The sequence below is a fragment of the Globicephala melas genome, chromosome 2 (assembly GCF_963455315.2).
Source record: "Globicephala melas chromosome 2, mGloMel1.2, whole genome shotgun sequence".
Classification (NCBI taxonomy): domain Eukaryota; kingdom Metazoa; phylum Chordata; class Mammalia; order Artiodactyla; family Delphinidae; genus Globicephala; species Globicephala melas.
This window is the reverse complement of record NC_083315.2, coordinates 136634525-136652874: the sequence shown is the minus strand read 5'-3', so window position 1 is coordinate 136652874 and position 18350 is coordinate 136634525. Positions and strand designations below refer to the sequence as shown.

General features: G+C 35.1%; 1 protein-coding gene across 1 annotated transcript in view; it reads right to left on the bottom strand.

Annotated features, from left to right (window-relative positions):
• Positions 1-18350, bottom strand: part of PPM1A (protein phosphatase, Mg2+/Mn2+ dependent 1A) — a 48246-nt gene that overhangs the window by 13438 nt on the left and 16458 nt on the right. Inside the window, exons 2-3 of the mRNA XM_030855148.3 lie at positions 2719-3572; positions 260-377 (exon numbers count right to left, since the gene is read on the bottom strand). Of these exons, the coding sequence (XP_030711008.1) occupies positions 260-377; positions 2719-3552 (952 nt within the window). The 5' untranslated portion in view covers positions 3553-3572. The remainder of the gene's footprint in view (positions 1-259; positions 378-2718; positions 3573-18350) is intronic.

Below are 18350 nucleotides of genomic sequence, written 5' to 3'. Positions count from 1 at the left end.
TTGAAAGCACACAACACTTTACCCTTTTTAAACAGAAGTATCCTGAACAGAATGTACTGGGCCATCCGAGTTGCTATTTCTAATATAACTGTGATAGGACAATAACAAATATCTAAACAGCTACTACAGAAATGCCCTTTCCCACTTTTGTACACTAAATGTCAAAGGCATGTAAAGATCTAAAAGCTAAAATGTTAAAGTTTGATTATGTTGAGGTTTTTCTTTAATAAAGCTACTTATTTTTTGTTAAATGATCCACCTTCTACTCTGCTTTCCAGGTACTTGTCCAACTCTGCCTCCTTCGTCACTGCTTCTGGCGATACTTTGGGTGCATTTGGAAAACAGATCAATATCACACTCATGTTGTCTCGACTTCCCTGGGAAGAAAAAAGTTTGAGAAAATATTGTTTTCTTTTTGCTCTTCAAAGCTTTGAGAACCTTTACAGTCATGCCAATTATACTTGTTCTAGTGAAAACATATATTGTTTTTAAGGAGAGAAAAATATATATGCACATGTGGAGCGGCACCACCCAATACATACATTGTACATATGGTATACAGAATAACCAATACTCCAAAAGACAAGAGAGAAACACTACAGATTAAAAAAATGATTGTTGCAGTAGAGTTTAAAGCTCTATAAAACAAATATTTCTGAACATTTACTGGTGGCCTACTTAACATGAAGTGATACCTAACACAAATACACATACATACATTCATTCAACAAGATAGAAAATTCTAGTGATATTCTTTACAACATGATTTGATCTGTAGTTACATATATACTTGAGAAATTTACTTTTTTTTGACAAATTTACATTTAAAATAAATTATGGGGCTAATTAATCTGCTTCATAATAAGTAGAAATATGGAATTAGAAATAAAACTACATATATAAAGTTTATAAACCAGCTTTTAACTTTCATAATTTAAAAAAAGTTTCAACTTTTAGGAAGTACATTTGTTTTTAAAAGCACCTAGATATTCAAAATGCTATAATTAAAATACTTGAATCAATTTTGGCCTCCCCAAAAATCAGACTTCCTCTTCCTATTAGTAATTGGAGTTCTAAAATTTTAAGTATTTAATTCCCCTATATGGGAAAATTGAAGTTATACCATTAATTTAAGCAAATACAAAGAATTTAATATTTAAAATATTGGGGGAAATTGTATAAAAATGAGGCAAATGATAAGATACTGAACAATTTTTAAAACAGAGCATAATGCAGAAGAGATAAAGTAGAATCTGAGTCATAATTTACTAATATCTGAATCTGACCAAGTCTCTCAAGAAAACAGCTTTTAATTTAGTTAACAAGTATTTAACTCTCAAGCGCTACAGAATAAACCTAACAAATGAATGCTACTTTTTCCCTTTTTTATACTAAAAGGGACAAAGAACATAAGCATCCTTGTTTGGTTCCCCCCAAATTCAGAAATTAACAACAATAGTGTGTACTACCAAGTTGTTGCTCTATTGATTTTTTTTTAACATATGTGTTGGATGTTACATAAACTTGATTTGTGTTGGATATTACATAAACCTGATTTTTAATTAAGATTTTAAGTACAGCTGGCAGTTGTGCATATAAAACCACAGAGAATATTATGTTGACTTTCTATTTCCGAGTTTTAAAAGGACATCAAATATACAGCCTCAGAAGAGTTTTATAAAATCACCATTTGTTAAACAAACACAAAGAATTAGTTAATGAGCATTATTGACAAAATAGAACTGTGGTGTAAAGAACACGGCACCTAAGTCAAGGACTTGGATTCTAGTCTTAGCGCTGCAACTAAAGAAGTAAATTGTGTAACATTTTTAACTTTTCTAGAAAAGGGAGCAGCATGTATCAAGCACACACTGTTTGCTAAAACTAGGTACTTCATATGTATACATTAGTTCATCAACAGTCTTATGAGTTAGATACTATTTTCTCCATTCAATAGCTGAGAGAGGTGGAACAATTTGTTCAAGACTATAGAGTACAAAAGTAACAGAGGTTAAGATTTGATTCTAGGTCTGACTCTGAAGTCCGCAGAGCCTTCTCTTGCTCATCTATATACATGATCCCATTTGATCATCCCGACAACCCCATAAGACAGGGTAATAATATCTCTCTTTCTCTCTCTTTTTTATACAATTAAAGAAACTGATTTTCCAGACAATTTAAATAGCTTACCTGAAGTCATACACAGTCTCATACCAAGTTCTTCTGACTCCATGTCCAAGGCTATTTCTATTACATCACACCAAATGATCACTAAATCCTCTGCTGGTGCTACAGATTCATTAGACCATAGTCTCAAAGTATTTCCATAAATGTACTGAGATATCACATGGTAAAAATAAAATATTAAAATTCTAAAATGCTTTTCATATATAGACACTGAGGCTTAACCCTCCCCATTCCCTTTTCTAAAACATGATACAGTCTTTTACCTTTGATAAAATTCCACAATAGTAAAAAGCTCAAGTAGTCATGGTTACTAAAAGACTAAACATTCAGATTATAACCCTTGCATTTTTGGTAACCGCGTAATTTATTTCTAAGAAGTATTCCTATGTTATTTTCATAATTGATGAAAAGTATCCTGCAATTGTACCAAAAACTTATTTCTGAGTACTACAGGTTCTAAGATGATTATATACTAGAGTAGTAATTAAGATGACATAAAATCATTTCATCTAAAAAAAAAAGTCTAGCTACCTTATACAAACAGGTGTCGACTACTTCATTGCAAACTTTCTCAAGGTCATCAGTGACTTCAAGTCTGGATCTTACAAAATCACAGAGCTCTTCATTTCCCATGACATCCCAAATACCATCACATGCAAGAATAATGAACTGATCATCTTCTTCAGATCTTTCAATATCATGGACTTCAGGCTCTGGTGACACAAGCTGCTCTGTAGGACCTTTTCCATGGACACATTTGTAATCGAAGTCCCCAAGGGCCCTTGACACAGCCAGAGAGCCATTCACACGTTGAATCATTACAGAACCACCTGCATTCTGAATTCGTTCTTTTTCCAGCGGATTACTTGGTTTGTGATCTTGTGTGAAGAAGTAAACTTTCCTGTTCCTACAAAGTAAACCTCTTGAGTCTCCACAGTTAATGAAATAAGTATGTTGAGGAGAAATTAAGACACCCACAGCTGTTGACCCACTTCTATCAGCACCATGTTTCTTCTCTGACATAACTCTCATATGTTCATCAATCTCCAGAAAACCTGTTCTGATTCCATTCTTTACATTTTCCACAGAAGGTGCTCCTGTAGACCCTTTAAAATCCTGGTTATTGGTGATGTGATCTAACAAATGCTCACAGCAGTATTTGGCAACCTGAGAACCAGCATGCCCATCATACACAGCAAAGAATGACCATGTTTCAAGTCCACTTGGCAAACCGATCACAGCCGTATGTGCGTCCTCCATTTCAACTCGCCAGCCTTGCATGCTGCTTAGCCCATATCGCAACCCATTACCCTGCCCCTGGGCATTATGTTTTTCCATCTTTGGTTTGTCTAAAAATGCTCCCATTATGTCTTGATCCTCTAGGTCTGCAAAGGAAGAGAAACAGGAAAGTTAATAGCTATCTTATAAACAAACTATATATCCAACAACCTTTTTAAGAGAGAAGGAAATACCAAGAAAGCTTTAAATAAGAATTCACAACTCTTGTGATAAGCAGACACTCACTGCTGACTTGGAACCTGATGATTAACAAGGAAGAATTGGGGGAAAGGCTGTTCAGGCACAGCTCAGAATGTACAACAGGCAGAGAGAAGTAAAGCATCATGATAAAAGTAGCTGATCTGACACTCTCCCCAAGGAACAAGTACTTGAAATAGAAAAGAGACTTGGCAGTGGCCATCAGCTTACATGAACCATGTCAAGTGGTTAAGGATGCATTGAATATGTGAATCTCTTAGGGAATCTCAGAACTAAGTTGTATGTATATATTAATCAAGAAAAAACAAATAAATGAATTCACAGGACATACCAAAAGCCTACTAATTCAAACATCTTAGTTGAACATTCAGGATTTTCCAAAGTTTGATTCCAAATATCTAGTTTTATTCCTACTACATCAACTCTCTGAAAAAGTAGAAAAAGATCTACTCACAATGATTCAAATTTGCATGCTCCTTCCCTTAAGTCTTTCCTCCTTACTTATAGAAATAAGTATACCCATCCTTTAACGTCTAGCTCAAATTCTACCTTTTCCATTGGTTTTTCAGTCTCTGAAAAGCCAATAAGTTATTAGATACCTGTAAGTGGTTCAACCTCAATTTTCAAGTTGCAAAGCAATTATACATACATATAACAAAGACTGTCATATGTAGATATAATAAAATTCATCTACTGTAACCTAATCTAGAGGTAATAACACGTATCATCATATGGTACTCTATAACCATTTGGTATAAACAGAAAAGGAGATCAAAAGGTCTAGGACAGCACTGTGGACAAGCCTGAAAGCTTAGCTAATCTAATCCTTTCCCAATAATCAAAAGCTAAAACCCTTGGTCTGGAATGAGCTTACACAAAGCAGGAAGACAGTTGGCCTTTACTTGAGTAATGGCCTAGAATGTAGACACTTGTGGTCCAAGTGATCAAATGAGTCACAATTTAAAGCAATCTGAAAGAAGGATACAATGAGATTTAATGGAGGTTAAGGTGAGATGGGAAGGAGTGGGGGAAAGTACCCAGGTAAATCAGGACGCACTTAGGAGATTAGGGGATTGATGATGCTAAGCTCTGAGAAGAAGCTGGGAGAGAGAAAGGAAGAAGAAAAACAACTCAGAAAGGAAACAGTTTCCCAGCAACCTCTCCCTCCTTCTCTATCCTACAAGGGCCAAACTAATACACAGCAGAGAAGTCTGGCTGATTAGTATGATAAAATGATCTCCTGCCTACTTGTCTGTGTCCTATTACAATTCCACTAATGGAGGTTAAATAATGAAAACTAGCCATTATTCATTCCTTATGGTGGTATTCATCAAATTACCTTTCTGACACCAAGTTGATACACAATATGGCAAGGATGAGTGTTTTGATTGGACAAAAGATACAATAGTAATGATACCTTAATAGCAGACAATGTTTAAGATGAATTCTAAATCACTGATAAGTGTTTTACAACTGTTACCTGAAGTCATTCTCAACAACACTCTAAAGTAGGTAATAATATTATCTTCAATTTATAGATGAACTTTAGTGTGACTAAAGAACTTGGCCAACGTCACTCATCAGACAAGTTGAGGGGAGTCAGGTCTCTAATTCAAGCCTGCCTGGCTCTAAAGCACCATTTACTACTACAGCAATGGTCTCAGTCATGGCTGTACAAAAGAATTATCTGTGGACCTTTTGAAAAGTTAAGATTAAAAAAACCAGAATTTCCACAGTAGGGTTGGAATCTAGGAATCTGTGTATCTGTTGTAAAGATTAGATGGAAAGCCTAGATAGATAGGTAGATAGAAGATGATTAAGCCATGGTGAGGTTAAGTCATCTGCTGAAGGTCAACAGCAAGTTGCCTCATCTCTGTACCTCAATTCCTTTAGCTAGGCTAAAGGGGAGGTGGGAGATGTTACAGTCAGCCCTCCATATCTTCGGGTTTGGATATGGAGGGCTCACCATATTCACTGTACTATGCTATTTTATAGAAGGGACTTGAGCATCCACACATTCTGGTATCCATGGGGGCTCCTGGAACCAATCCCTGCAAATACTGAGGGACAACTGTATACTTAAGACACTTGATACCACAAATCTAGCATTCGTCATCTTATAATGGGCATATATTAATACGTACCTCTGAATGTTGCTGCAAAGTTTAAATGAGGTAATGGCTGCAAAGTAGCCACATAGAGCAGAGCAAACATGAGGAACTCAGCAAATGGAAACTATTTAATTATGACTACATTCCCACATACACAACACATCTAGATTCTGATATTACCTAACAGGGATCTTACTCTCCCTCTCCCTTTTATAGAAAAGTCCAGTAGTTATTTTCCAGAGATATATCTATCTATATATCTATCGATCGATCTAGATATATATATGAAACTACCAAACAAATAATTCTTTGAAGATAAACAGGGTATGCTTTCTAAAAAAAAAACACCCCAACTTTTGAAAAATATATATTAGAAATATAAAAATGTAACAAACCAAGTCAATCATCTGATAAAATTTTAGGTCCAGCTCTACTGCAAATGCAAAAATATAGTCAAGGGCAAATAATTTTGTGTCTGGATTTTTACATACTGAAAATAGGTGATTCAGAAATCTTACCTCCTGGGATTCTGAATAATTTGTAGAAGCCTGGTGAAGCAGCCAACTATAGCTACAAAATACAGCAGATAGTTATATAAAAATAATAGTTATCAGAAATTATTTACTTATAAATACTATGACATAGTACTTATAAATATGTCATACTTATAAGTACTATGACATACTATAAGTACCTATAAGTAAATAATTTTTACTTTTAAAAAATACATAGTTATTTTCCATAACTGGACTACTAAAGAGTATTTTATTTAGTCAAGTTATTAAATTGGCATGTATCTACAAACAGTAAATCCCAAGGCGATTCAGTTTGCCCATGAAAGTTTAAGTCAGTTTCTGAGAGAAATTCTAGTTCTCACCTAGTGTTAAATCTACTCTGAGCACATGCTGGATCTCATCACAACACTAGCATTATCAGATGATCTGAACATTTCAATACAAAGTACTATGACAATCATAAGACTGAACTCATCTTTGATATAATCAGAAAATTTGGTGACCATTTTTGTCTTTTAAAACCAAACAAACTCCCAAATTGAAAAATCCTAAGGCTGAGTCAGGAAGTATTCATTAAAGTTCAGCGACTGCCTTTTATTAAGTAAAACCGATCTCACAATCATAATGAAGAGTCTTGAACCTGGTCATTTGGTTTAATCCACTCAGAATTATCCCAAGTTAAAAAAAAGCTCTATATATTCATTCAACTGTTAAGATCCCTAAGCACCATATTAGCCATGAAACAAGAGTTATTAAACTGACAATTCTGGCAGAGTCCTTTAGTAAAAAATTGAAGACTAAAACACTGCAGGGTTCTTTTCTGTTTACCTATGGACACACAGTATAATACAGAATGTCCTGGTGCTCCATTAACAGAGGACAAAATAGACTATGTAAACAATGTTGAGAAAATTATATTCTCTTAGTAATTGATATCAGAATTCTTCTTACAGCAAGCCCTACTTTTTCTGAGAAACACTAGTTTGATCAGATATGTAAGTAAGGGGTTAAGGATCAAAAGATATACTCAACATAACAAAAGATCACTACTAAACAAGCATTTGAAGGAGGGTAGATGCTGCTAACTGAAGGATCTTTGTTTGATGAGCACTGAGATAGGTTTGATTATAAAAACTGGGGAGGAAAATCTGGACTGGACCTCCATAAGAAATAAGAAATCTAAAGGTTGGGGGAAATCCAGAGGGAAAAAACTATATAGCAAGAGAGACTTGAAGCTTCTTGGGGGAAAAGGGAAAAAATGGAATACCAGTTAGCAGCACTGGTAGCAGTGTATAACATGGCAACATTGAAGTCATTTGCAGTGAGGAGTGAACTCTCTACTACTACCAAACCTTTGGTATAGCCTACATTGCCCACTAATGCTTATGTATGAATAGACTGTCAAAGATGAGGACAAATGGTCAGCTGACCTCTGGAATGCACACTTACTGAACAATAGAATACTAAGCAATTTATTGCATAGACGGGTTCAGAGAAGATGCACAGTCCTTGTGGCCACATCTCTCTACCAAGGATAATCTAAGCTACATAAACTACTTTTAACTTCCCAAGGTATGAAACATGGTAATTCATAAATTATATTTTGTAATCCAAGGTAACCATCTCAAAGTTATCTATGGTAATGATACATAAGCACATGAACAAAATTTTACACAATTTGAGGAGAAAAAAAAGATCAATCTTGGGTAATTTTTCTCCCATTTGGAGTCTGAAATTTCTAATCATTACAAAAATAGTCACACATTTATATGTACAAATTTGATTTTGATAACTTGTATAAATAATCAGAGCCAAAATGTAGAAATGATCTGTCTAAACCTATTTTACAAATGAGAAGGTACAGAGAAACAGAATGACTTGCCCAAGGTCAAAAAGCTAGTTCAGCACTAAGCCTGAGAAAAGGACCTAGGTTTCTGGACTAACACTCTAATTCTCCTACACAAGCCATCCTGTATATCTGCAAATGAAGTAATGGAAATCTAAAAATGTAGACTTTTAAAAAGACAACACACAAGGCAGAGAGGCATGGAAGATGGTCACCGAAGAAAGCAGAAACTTCTTTTAGTGTCATTTCTTCCTCTGCCTACTCTACATAATTTGTGTTCTAAACTACCAAAGGTAAATGACCAAAAAAAGAGGAGGGAAGGAAAGGTAAAGAAGAAGAGAAAAGGAAGAAAAGCAAGAAATCCAACTTTTATTTTTTGTCTGAGACTAACAGAAAACAACAGTGAACTAACTGCAATTTCTGGCAATGCCAATTTCAAATACACGAGCTAAATAAAATATAATAATGAGCAGAGAAAACTAAGAGGATGTATTTTTAAAGATTCAGAAATTAAAGGTGGGGATTGGGGGTGGGTGGGTGAGCTCAGTATTCATTAGCTCCAAACTAGAAAACGCCCATCAATTTATGAGATGACACTGAATGAACGAAACAACTGCAAGCTGTCAACCAAAGCAAAAACAAAAAAAGCAAACAAACCACTCTGAAAGTAGGTTCATGGAAACGAAAAACAATTACTGAACTAAAATTTTCAAAAGAGACAATGAATAGCCAAATAGATACCACAGTTAAAACAATAAACAAAACAAAACAATAAATGAGATCACTTTGAGGAATTCTTTTAGAACTCAGGTCTTTCCTCATCTTGATTCCAAACATACAAACCCACCCATGTTGGTACCCATCCTATCCTCATACCTTTCTGTTATAACAGAGTACTCTCTGTCCTCGCACTTAAGTTAAGTCCCTCTGTTAGAGCTTTGGAGCCCATTCTTCAAAGGAATCTTACACAATTTATGTGTCTTCCCAGGAATAATAACATTATTATCCTCTTTCACTCCTTTATATTCAACCTCCCCCTTTCTATTGGAGTACAACTTTTAAAGACACTCAAATGTCATCCATTAAAAATAAGTCTTTAGGGCTTCCCTGGTGGCGCAGTGGTTGAGAGTCCGCCTGCCGATGCAGGGGACGCGGGTTCCTGCCCCGGTCCGGGAGGATCCCACATGCCGCGGAGTGGCTGGGCCTGTGAGCCATGGCCGCTGAGCCTGCGCGTACGGACCCTGTGCTCCGCAACGGGAGAGGCCACAGCGGTGACAGGCCCGTGTACGGCAAAAAAAAAAAAAAAAGTCTTTAGGTGACTCATTCCCCTCTAGCTACCTCCTGCCTCTTTCTTTCCCCTACAGTTCAAAGTCTTTTTAAAAAAAGTGTTGATGCTCCGAACTGTTGTCTGGCCATTCCATCAAAACAAGCTCCTCCAAGCTTAACCCAATGGACATTTTGGCCCTTGTCTGACTGACTGCTCAGAGCAGCACTCAACACAATACTCCTTGAAACACTCTTCCCATTGGCTTTTCAAGATGCTACACACTCCTAGCTTTCCTCCTACCCTAGCTTTTCCATCCTTGTCTTATTTGCAGGCCCATCCTCATCTCTCAAGCCATTAAATATTAGCATTCAAGGCTTAGACCTAGGCCCTCTTCTCACTCTATGCTAGCTCCCAAGGTACTCTTTCATATCGTTTTTTCTTCTTTTTTTTTTCTTTCATGGTTTTTGCCAGTGAATGGCACCATCATTCATCAAAGTGAATAAACCAAGGACATATCTTTGATACCTCTTTCTACTTTATCTCCCATCAGTCCAACATCAAGTTCCATGGATTCTACTTCTTAAGTATTCTCAAATCTGCCCAGTTTTTTCTCTAACACCATAGTCTTCAAGGTACCATCATCTTTCAATGCATTATTCTATACCAGCCTCCTATTTTGTCTCTTCACATGCATGCTGGCCTCCCTCCAATTCATTCTACAAACTGCAACCTTAGTAAACTTTTCAAAATACAAATATCAGTGATCGTTTTGTAATCTACAGAAATATCAAGTCACTATGTTGTGCACCAGCAACTAACATAGTGTTGCAGATCAATTATACTTCAAAGAAAACAAAAAACCCAAAAAACAAACTCACAGAAAAAGAGATCAGATTTGTGTTACCAGGGGTGGTGGGAAAGGGAATTAAATGGATGAAGGTAGTTAAATGGTACAACCTTAACAGTTACAAGATAAGTAAGTACTAGGGATGTAAGGTACAATGTGACTAATTAACACTGCTGTATGCTATATTTATGTTTTTAAGATAGTAAATCCTAAGAGTTCTCATCACAAGAAAAAAAATTTTTTTTGTACCTACATGAGATGACACATGTTCAACTAAATTTACTGTGGTAATCATTTCATGATATATGTAGGTCAAATCATTATGCTGTATACCTTAAACTTACACAGTGCTGTAAGTCAATTATATCTCAATAAAACCAGAAGAAAAAAGATAATATAATACAAATTTCACTGTATCACTTCTATACTAAAAGTCATTCAATGGCTTTCCTCTCTTTGGGGGGATAATGAACTGCTTAATATGGCTCACATGAAAGCCCTGAGTAGTCAGGCGCCCATCAACCTTCTCCAGACTTACCTTACTTCATAATGCGCCGCCCCAATAACATTCTCTACTCCAACTGTAAGGGCTTTCTTACAGTACCTAGTACTTGTCACGTCCCCTTCCTCCAAATAACATAAACAAATGCCACTTCCTCTATAAAAAGCTATTCCTTCCTCTCTTACTCTACCCAATTCATACTCATTCTTCAGATTATTAACTCAAGTATCAGGTCTTCTGGAGAGCCTCCTTTGAATACTCTGGATTCCCCTAGCACAGCAGACCTTCAATAAACACTTGCTGAATGAATTAGCTCCAAAGAAAAAGCAGATGCAAATATTAAAAATTTGGTAACAGAATGAGTATACCCAGGGAATAAATATAAACATAAAAAAATAAGACTTTCTGATGGACAAAACAGAGAAGCTATAATCAAAGAAAGAAATTTTTCCCTCAGTAGAAGTCTTCAAACTTACAAAGCTCACTGAATATCTAGGAGGATTAATTGCTAAAAACCCACCCCTATTTACCCACAACTGAAGAAATTCAAGGAAAAGAAAAAAAAAAAACTATAACATAAGCTTCTAGGAAAATCTTGGGTAATCTTCAAAGGAAAGAGTATCAAATTAGTATCAGCCATTGCCAACTATAAAACTGAATCCTAAAGTAGAGAATAAACAGAGTTCTAAGAGTTAAGGTTAATTACATAATCATCCAAACTATTATTCATGTGTATAGGGGGAAAAACATTTTAAGATATATAAGGACTCAAAAAAAAAAAAAAGATATATAAGCACTCAAAGCATATACTCATACTTTATGGAAAATTCAAGAAAAAATTCCAAACAAGCAAACATCTATTATGTTTTAAAACTATTAAGTTCATCTCTAAGACTTGTCATTAGTTTAACTTTTTAATAACATTACAGAAAAATAACCTTCTTAAAAATACTGATCTAGAAAAACAAAATCCCAATATATAAAGTAAAAGAACTTGGGAAGTGGCCCAATTATCCAAGTTAACACTAGGAAGACACTCTCATGTCTTTAGAGTTATTCTCACATCAACAGCAAAGCACATATAAATCAAAAAACAAACAAAAAATCTTTCATAAGACTAAACTTAAAAGTTACAGATCTATCCAATATGAGACTTTGGACAAGTCCTTTAGCTTAATATCTAACTTTCCTTACTGATAAATAATCAACCTTGATTAATTAACAAGGTAATTGTTCTGAGAAATGTATAAGAAATTAAGTGAGAAGATTAAAATTTCAGGAATACCTACATAAATGGCATTAGTAAATTAATACTTTAGTCTAAAATCATGCTAATGAATTCCCATTTAAAAACTTATTCTCAATACCAAGATGATGATTATGAGATAAATAAGATTATTTTACTACAGAAAAGTCAACTTTTAAAGAAGGAAAAAAGAAAAAAGCAGCTACCAACTAAGACTACAAATTGGTAGCCTGAATTTGACCTTCACATATATTGTTAGTTCCTCTCCCCAAGCAACATGCATTCTCCAGAGTCCCCACTACTCCTTACTGACCATATCTAGACCATTTCATCCACTTTTCCACCATGGCATCTGAGTTTGCATCATTTGGTAAAGAGGACAATACCTGTGATTGTAACAGCATACAATCCATGAGGATTTACTCTAATCTGATCTTTCACTAATGTGGCCACCTCATCCCAAAGTAGCAGTATAGTAGACTGAATAATGGCTCCCAAAGACATCAGGCCTTAATCACGTAAACATTACCTCATTTGGAAAAAAGAGGTCTGTGTAGATGTGATTAACTTAAGAAACTTCTGACTGGGGGGGTTGGTGGAGAATATCTGGGGTTATACTGGGGTCTCTAAATGCAATCACAAGTGTCATTATAGAGGCAGAAGAAAAGCTGACACACACAGAGGAGAAGGTGATGTGAAGACAGAGCAGAAAGAGATCTGAAGATGCTGGCCTTGAAGATTACAGTGATGTGGCTACAATCCAAAGAATGCTGACAGCCACCAGAAGCTGGAAAAGGAAGGGAATGCATTTTTCCCCTAAAGCCTCCAGACTGAGCACATTCCTGCAGGCTCAATGAAACTGATTTTGGACTTGTGACCTCCAGAACTATAAGAAAATAAGTGTGTATGAAAAATCAGAAACTAGAATATAAAAAGTATTAACAGAGCTAAGGAATGAAATTTAAGAGATAAAACATTATTGTATTATTTTAAATAACACGAAAAGCAATAATGAGAAGTAAAGAACTTATAGAAAACAAGTTACAAGAAGTAAAAACCAAAATAAGAAAAATCATCCAGTATGAAGATAGTAAGAATAAAGAGGTAAAAGTGAGTAGATTAAAGACACACGCACTGTAGATTCAACAGTTTATTAGTACACTGTAAAATGAAAATCAAATAATGGAAGAGAAATTAAAACCTCAAAGAAGAAATTAATCCTAAACTGAGAGAAAATTTGAACTTGATGATTCAAGGCATTCATCAAGTACTAGATAATTTTAGTAGAAACTGACCAATACCACAGCATAATTTGGTGAAGATAATGAATTTCAAGAATATAAGAATTTAGGGGAGGGATAAATTGAAAGCTTGGGATGAACACACACACACACTGCTAAATATAGATAACCAACAAGGACCTATTGTGTAGCATAGGGAACTCTACTCAATATTCTGTGATAACCTATATGAGAAAAGAATCTAAAAAAGAATGACTATATGTATATGTATAACTAAATCACTCTGCTGTACACCTGAAACTAACACAACATTATAAATCAACTATACTCCAATAAAATTAAAATATTTAAAAAAATGAAAAAAAATATGAGAATTTAGACAAATAAAACATGCCAAAAAATAAAAACAAAAACAAACCAGGCTGGCCTCAAACTTCTTTGCAATGTCAGATGATAGGCAATAATGAACTAATACCTATAAATGTTGAGGGTAAAGGGGTATATTCCAAGAAATCTAGACCCAGCAATGTTGGCATTTATTATGAAGATAATAGAAAGATATTATCAAATATGCCAGCACTAAAGAAGTATATCATACATGTACCATTTCTGAAAAATCTGTTTAAAGACAGATTAATGCTATCAAGAGATTAATCAAAACAAGAAACTCAATAGTGGAGATGTCCTAGTATATAGGGCTTTGGGGTGGGCAAAATATACTAAGCAAATACAACCAAAAAGAAACCAAGGGTTGCAATTTTAATATCAGACAAAGGCAAGCATAAGGAATAAAGCAATAACGAGGATGGGTATCTTTTTAAATTGATATGGATGTTGTCTAAAATTATAATTTAACTTACAAATTTTATGTGCTAAATAACTATTTTTATGCCAGATAATTCATAGCACACCTATCAAAAACACTATATGCTGAAATCAAAACTATGTATTGTGTTCAAACACACTTAAAAACACTAATTAAAACTCAAATATTTACTGAATTGTACATTGAAAAACAAAAGCTTTATAGCTTTTCCTAATGCACTCCCACCGATCTCACCCTGGGGACCAAATAAAAGAAAGAAAAAGAAAGGAAACAAATGATACCATATTATCTAACTTGAATACAACAAACAGTAGATACTGGTAACAAGAAAACTTCAAACATCTGGAAATTGCTTTAAAAGGCATGCTTCTAATCAACTTTTCATTGAGTTTGTATATTTTTACAATTACAAAATATTTAGAAACAATAATAATAAGAAAAATCTCATATCAAATTCTATGAGATGTAACAAAATCTTATTCATGGAAACTCATAGTTTCTTAGTAAGCAAGTGAAGGCCAGTATACTAAATATTCAATTCAAGAAGTAAAAACAACAACGATACACATACACACAAAACCTAAGGAAAGCTGAAGGAATATGTTATGAAAAATTAAGGTAAATATGATAATTACATGAGAGAAAAATGATTAAAATAGGTAAACCACTAGTTAGCCTAATTGAGAAAAACTACAATTCAAACTTAGAAACCAAACAGGCTAAACTCACCTCACAGGTAGGTGTTTTTCGTTTTGTTTTTTATGAAACATACTGTATAATTCTTTGTCAATAAATATGAAAATATGAAGGAAACTGACAATGCTCTAGGAAAACAAATTACCAATTTTCTTTTTCCCCCCAAGAAGTGACGGAATAAAGACCAGTAACTCTGGAACAAAATGAGAAAGTTATCAAAGAACTATCTTTAGAAAAAGCTCCAGGGCTCACAAGAAACAAAAAGCAAAAAGGCTGAAGAACAATTCGAGGTTAAAGACCGAAAAAATATGACAACCAAGTGGAATGTGTGATTGTGCGCTGGCTTATACGTATTTGTGTGAGCAAAGAGAATATGCATGTGTGCACATAGAGGGAAAAAAGAGTTTATAAAAAAATGTGGCAAAATGTTAACAACTGGTCATCTGGTAAAGATGGAAGTTCACTGTATTCTTTTTTTTATATTTTCTGTAAGTCTGAATTGTTTTCAAAATAAAGTTATTAAAAATAAAAGTGCATTAGGCAAGACAATTTCACAACCAAGATGTTTTACGCCTTAAAAGAACATGTAACTCCCAAATTACCTAAACTACCTAAATAAAGAACAGAGAAAAAAACTTACCACTTTTTATGAACATACACAATCCTGACGTAAAATTTGACAAAGATAGCACTAAAAAAATAAAACTATAGTCCAAACACATTCATTAATACAGATGCAAAAAACCCCAAGTAAAATATAACCATATATTACGGAATAAAGACAAATAACGCTAATTACTTACAAGTTACCAAGTAGGGTTCATTTTAGGAATTTAAATACATTCGGCATCCCATTAATATAAGTCACCTCTTTAAAAGTTAAAAGGAGAAAAATCGGGCTTCCCTGGTGGCGCAGTGGTTGGGAGTCCGCCTGCCGATGCAGGGGACACGGGTTCGTGCCCCAGTCCGGTAGGATCCCACGTGCCACGGAGCGGCTGGGCCCGTGAGCCATGGCCGCTGAGCCTGCGCGTCCGGAGCCTGTGCTCCGCAAAGGGAGAGGCCACGACGATGAGAGGCCCGCGTACCGCAAAAAAAAAAAAAAAAAAAAAGGAGAAAAACCATATGATCGTCTCTGCATAGGCTATGATATGATAATACATATTTCAAGCCAGAAGGGAAGCATAGTGATTAGAACAGTTCCCAAGAAAGAAACAAGAACAAAGATACCTGCTCGTATCTCTATTATTTAGCAATGTCTAGAAATACTGATCAATGCAGTCACATTAAAAAAAAAAAGCATAAAATTATGAGATCATATTATTACTTGCAGATAACGATTATGTGATGGCAAACTCAAAATCTAAAACACTGTTAGAAGAAAAAGTTCAAGAAGGCTATGTGACTAAAGAAAATTATATAAGAAAACTATTAACAATAATAATTTAGAAAATAAATAAAAATGTCAGCAAAGGTATATCTGAATAATTAACAAGAAATATTCATGACCTTTAAGAGCCTCAGAATACAAGACATTCTTTTTTCTGAGATAGGAAGATTCAATATGGTAAAGACATTTTTCATCCCTTTATTAATAATAAATTCAATATAATCACAACTGGGTCTTTTTGTTCCCAGACCTTGATGAAATGATTCCAAAATTCATTATGAAAGATTAAATGTATGAGAACAGACAAAACATTCTAAAAACCATGAGAATTTGCCATACCTAATATTAAAACAATTTCAAATTATGGTATTTAAGAGGGAATACTACTGCAGGATAAACTGATCAGTGGAATAGAACCAAGACTCCAGAAAGAGCTGCAGGAACAAAAATTCAATAATTGGTGTTAGAACGGCTGGCCTATTCCACTCCTGCCCTCCCATGGAGGAAAGCTGAATCCCTATCGTGGATCTTAAAAAAACACCAGCTGATTAAAGATTTAAGTTTGAAATACTAACAATAAAATCATACAAGTACATCTAGGCAAATATTTCTATAATCTTATGGTAGGAAAGGACTTTCTAAGTATGCCACAATGGCAAAAAGGAAAAGACTGACTGACTCCAAAGGAATAAAAAGTAACTCCAGAGAAATAAAACTTCTGCACTATAAAACAAAGCTCATAAGCCTGAAAAGCAAATATATATGATAAAGTTAATATTCCTAAAATAACAAAAGTCTTATAAGACAACAAAATGAACACTTTAAAGGAGAAGAAACGGACAAAGAACACGAACAGACAATGAAATTCATAAAAGAATGCAAGTGGCCAATAATATATGGAGCAATGACGAATCTCACTAGCCATTAAAAATAAACTTATTTTTCACACATTACTTTATCAAAGATCAAAAATTTATAACGTCCACTATTGGCAAAGGAGTAAAAAAAATATACTTCTCGTACATAGGAGAGCAAACTGGTACCTTTCTGAAGGCTATGTATGATATATAATACATTAATTTTAAATGATGATTTCCATTAAAATGGTTTTGTATATTCACACTTTGAAGTGTTCCTCTGTTCCAAATGTATTTTTAAAATACATTACTATAAAACAGAAAATTAAGAAGACCAAGCCACCTGCTAAAGATAAACTCCTGAAATACAAAGCACTTGGTGAAACTTAAACTGTGACTCGCCTGGGCTCAACTAACAGAGATGCACAGAAGTCCGCATCCTGTAGGGATAGTAACAGAACTAAAAATGCCCCCATGCAAGGCTGGGATAGAAACCAGCCTCACTGAAACGAATGCCTGTGGTGGAGGGGCTCTCTTGCTTGTAAAAGGAGGAGGGAAAAGCTACTTACTAGCCATTGCCAGGGAATTTAGTTTAAATGAAATTACGTGCTCCTTCAACAGAAGCACACACCTTCTTTAAGTCTGTATTTCTTGGAGAGATAAGCCTGATCCTGATGTTATCAAGAATCAGGGGAACCAAGCCTCTAATATAAGACATGGTTTCAGTCTGGGCACCCCAGAGCCAAGGTAAAGGTGCATGCAAAAAAACACTGGATAAGAAGGGTGAAAAGAAAGAAAACAAAAAAATTCTATCTAATATGAAACCAAACTCCAAAACACACCGGGACAACTAAACTAAGATGGACAGCCAACAAACATCAAAAATTATAGGAACTCCATCTAGAAGTAGCAATCAGAAAATAACTTAAAATGTGTATGTTTAGGATCCTTCCAAAGCTAAAAAGAACAACAGACAAGAAGGGGGTAAAAGGATAATAGCAGGGCTTCCCTGGTGCGCAGTGGTTGAGAGTCTGCCTGCCAGGGCAGGGGACGCGGGTTCGAGCCCTGGTCCGGGAAGATCCCATATGCCACGGAGCAACTAGGCCCGTGAGCCACAACTACTGAGCCTGCGCGTCTGGAGCCTGTGCCCCGCAACGAGAGGCCACGACAGTGAAAGGCCCGCGCACCGCAATGAAGAGTGGCCCCCGCCTGCCGCAACTAGAGAAAGCCCTTGCACAGAAACGAAGACCCAACACAGCCAAAAATAAATAAATAAATTTATTTAAAAAAAAAAAAAAGAATAGCAGAAGTCAAACCAGAATAGG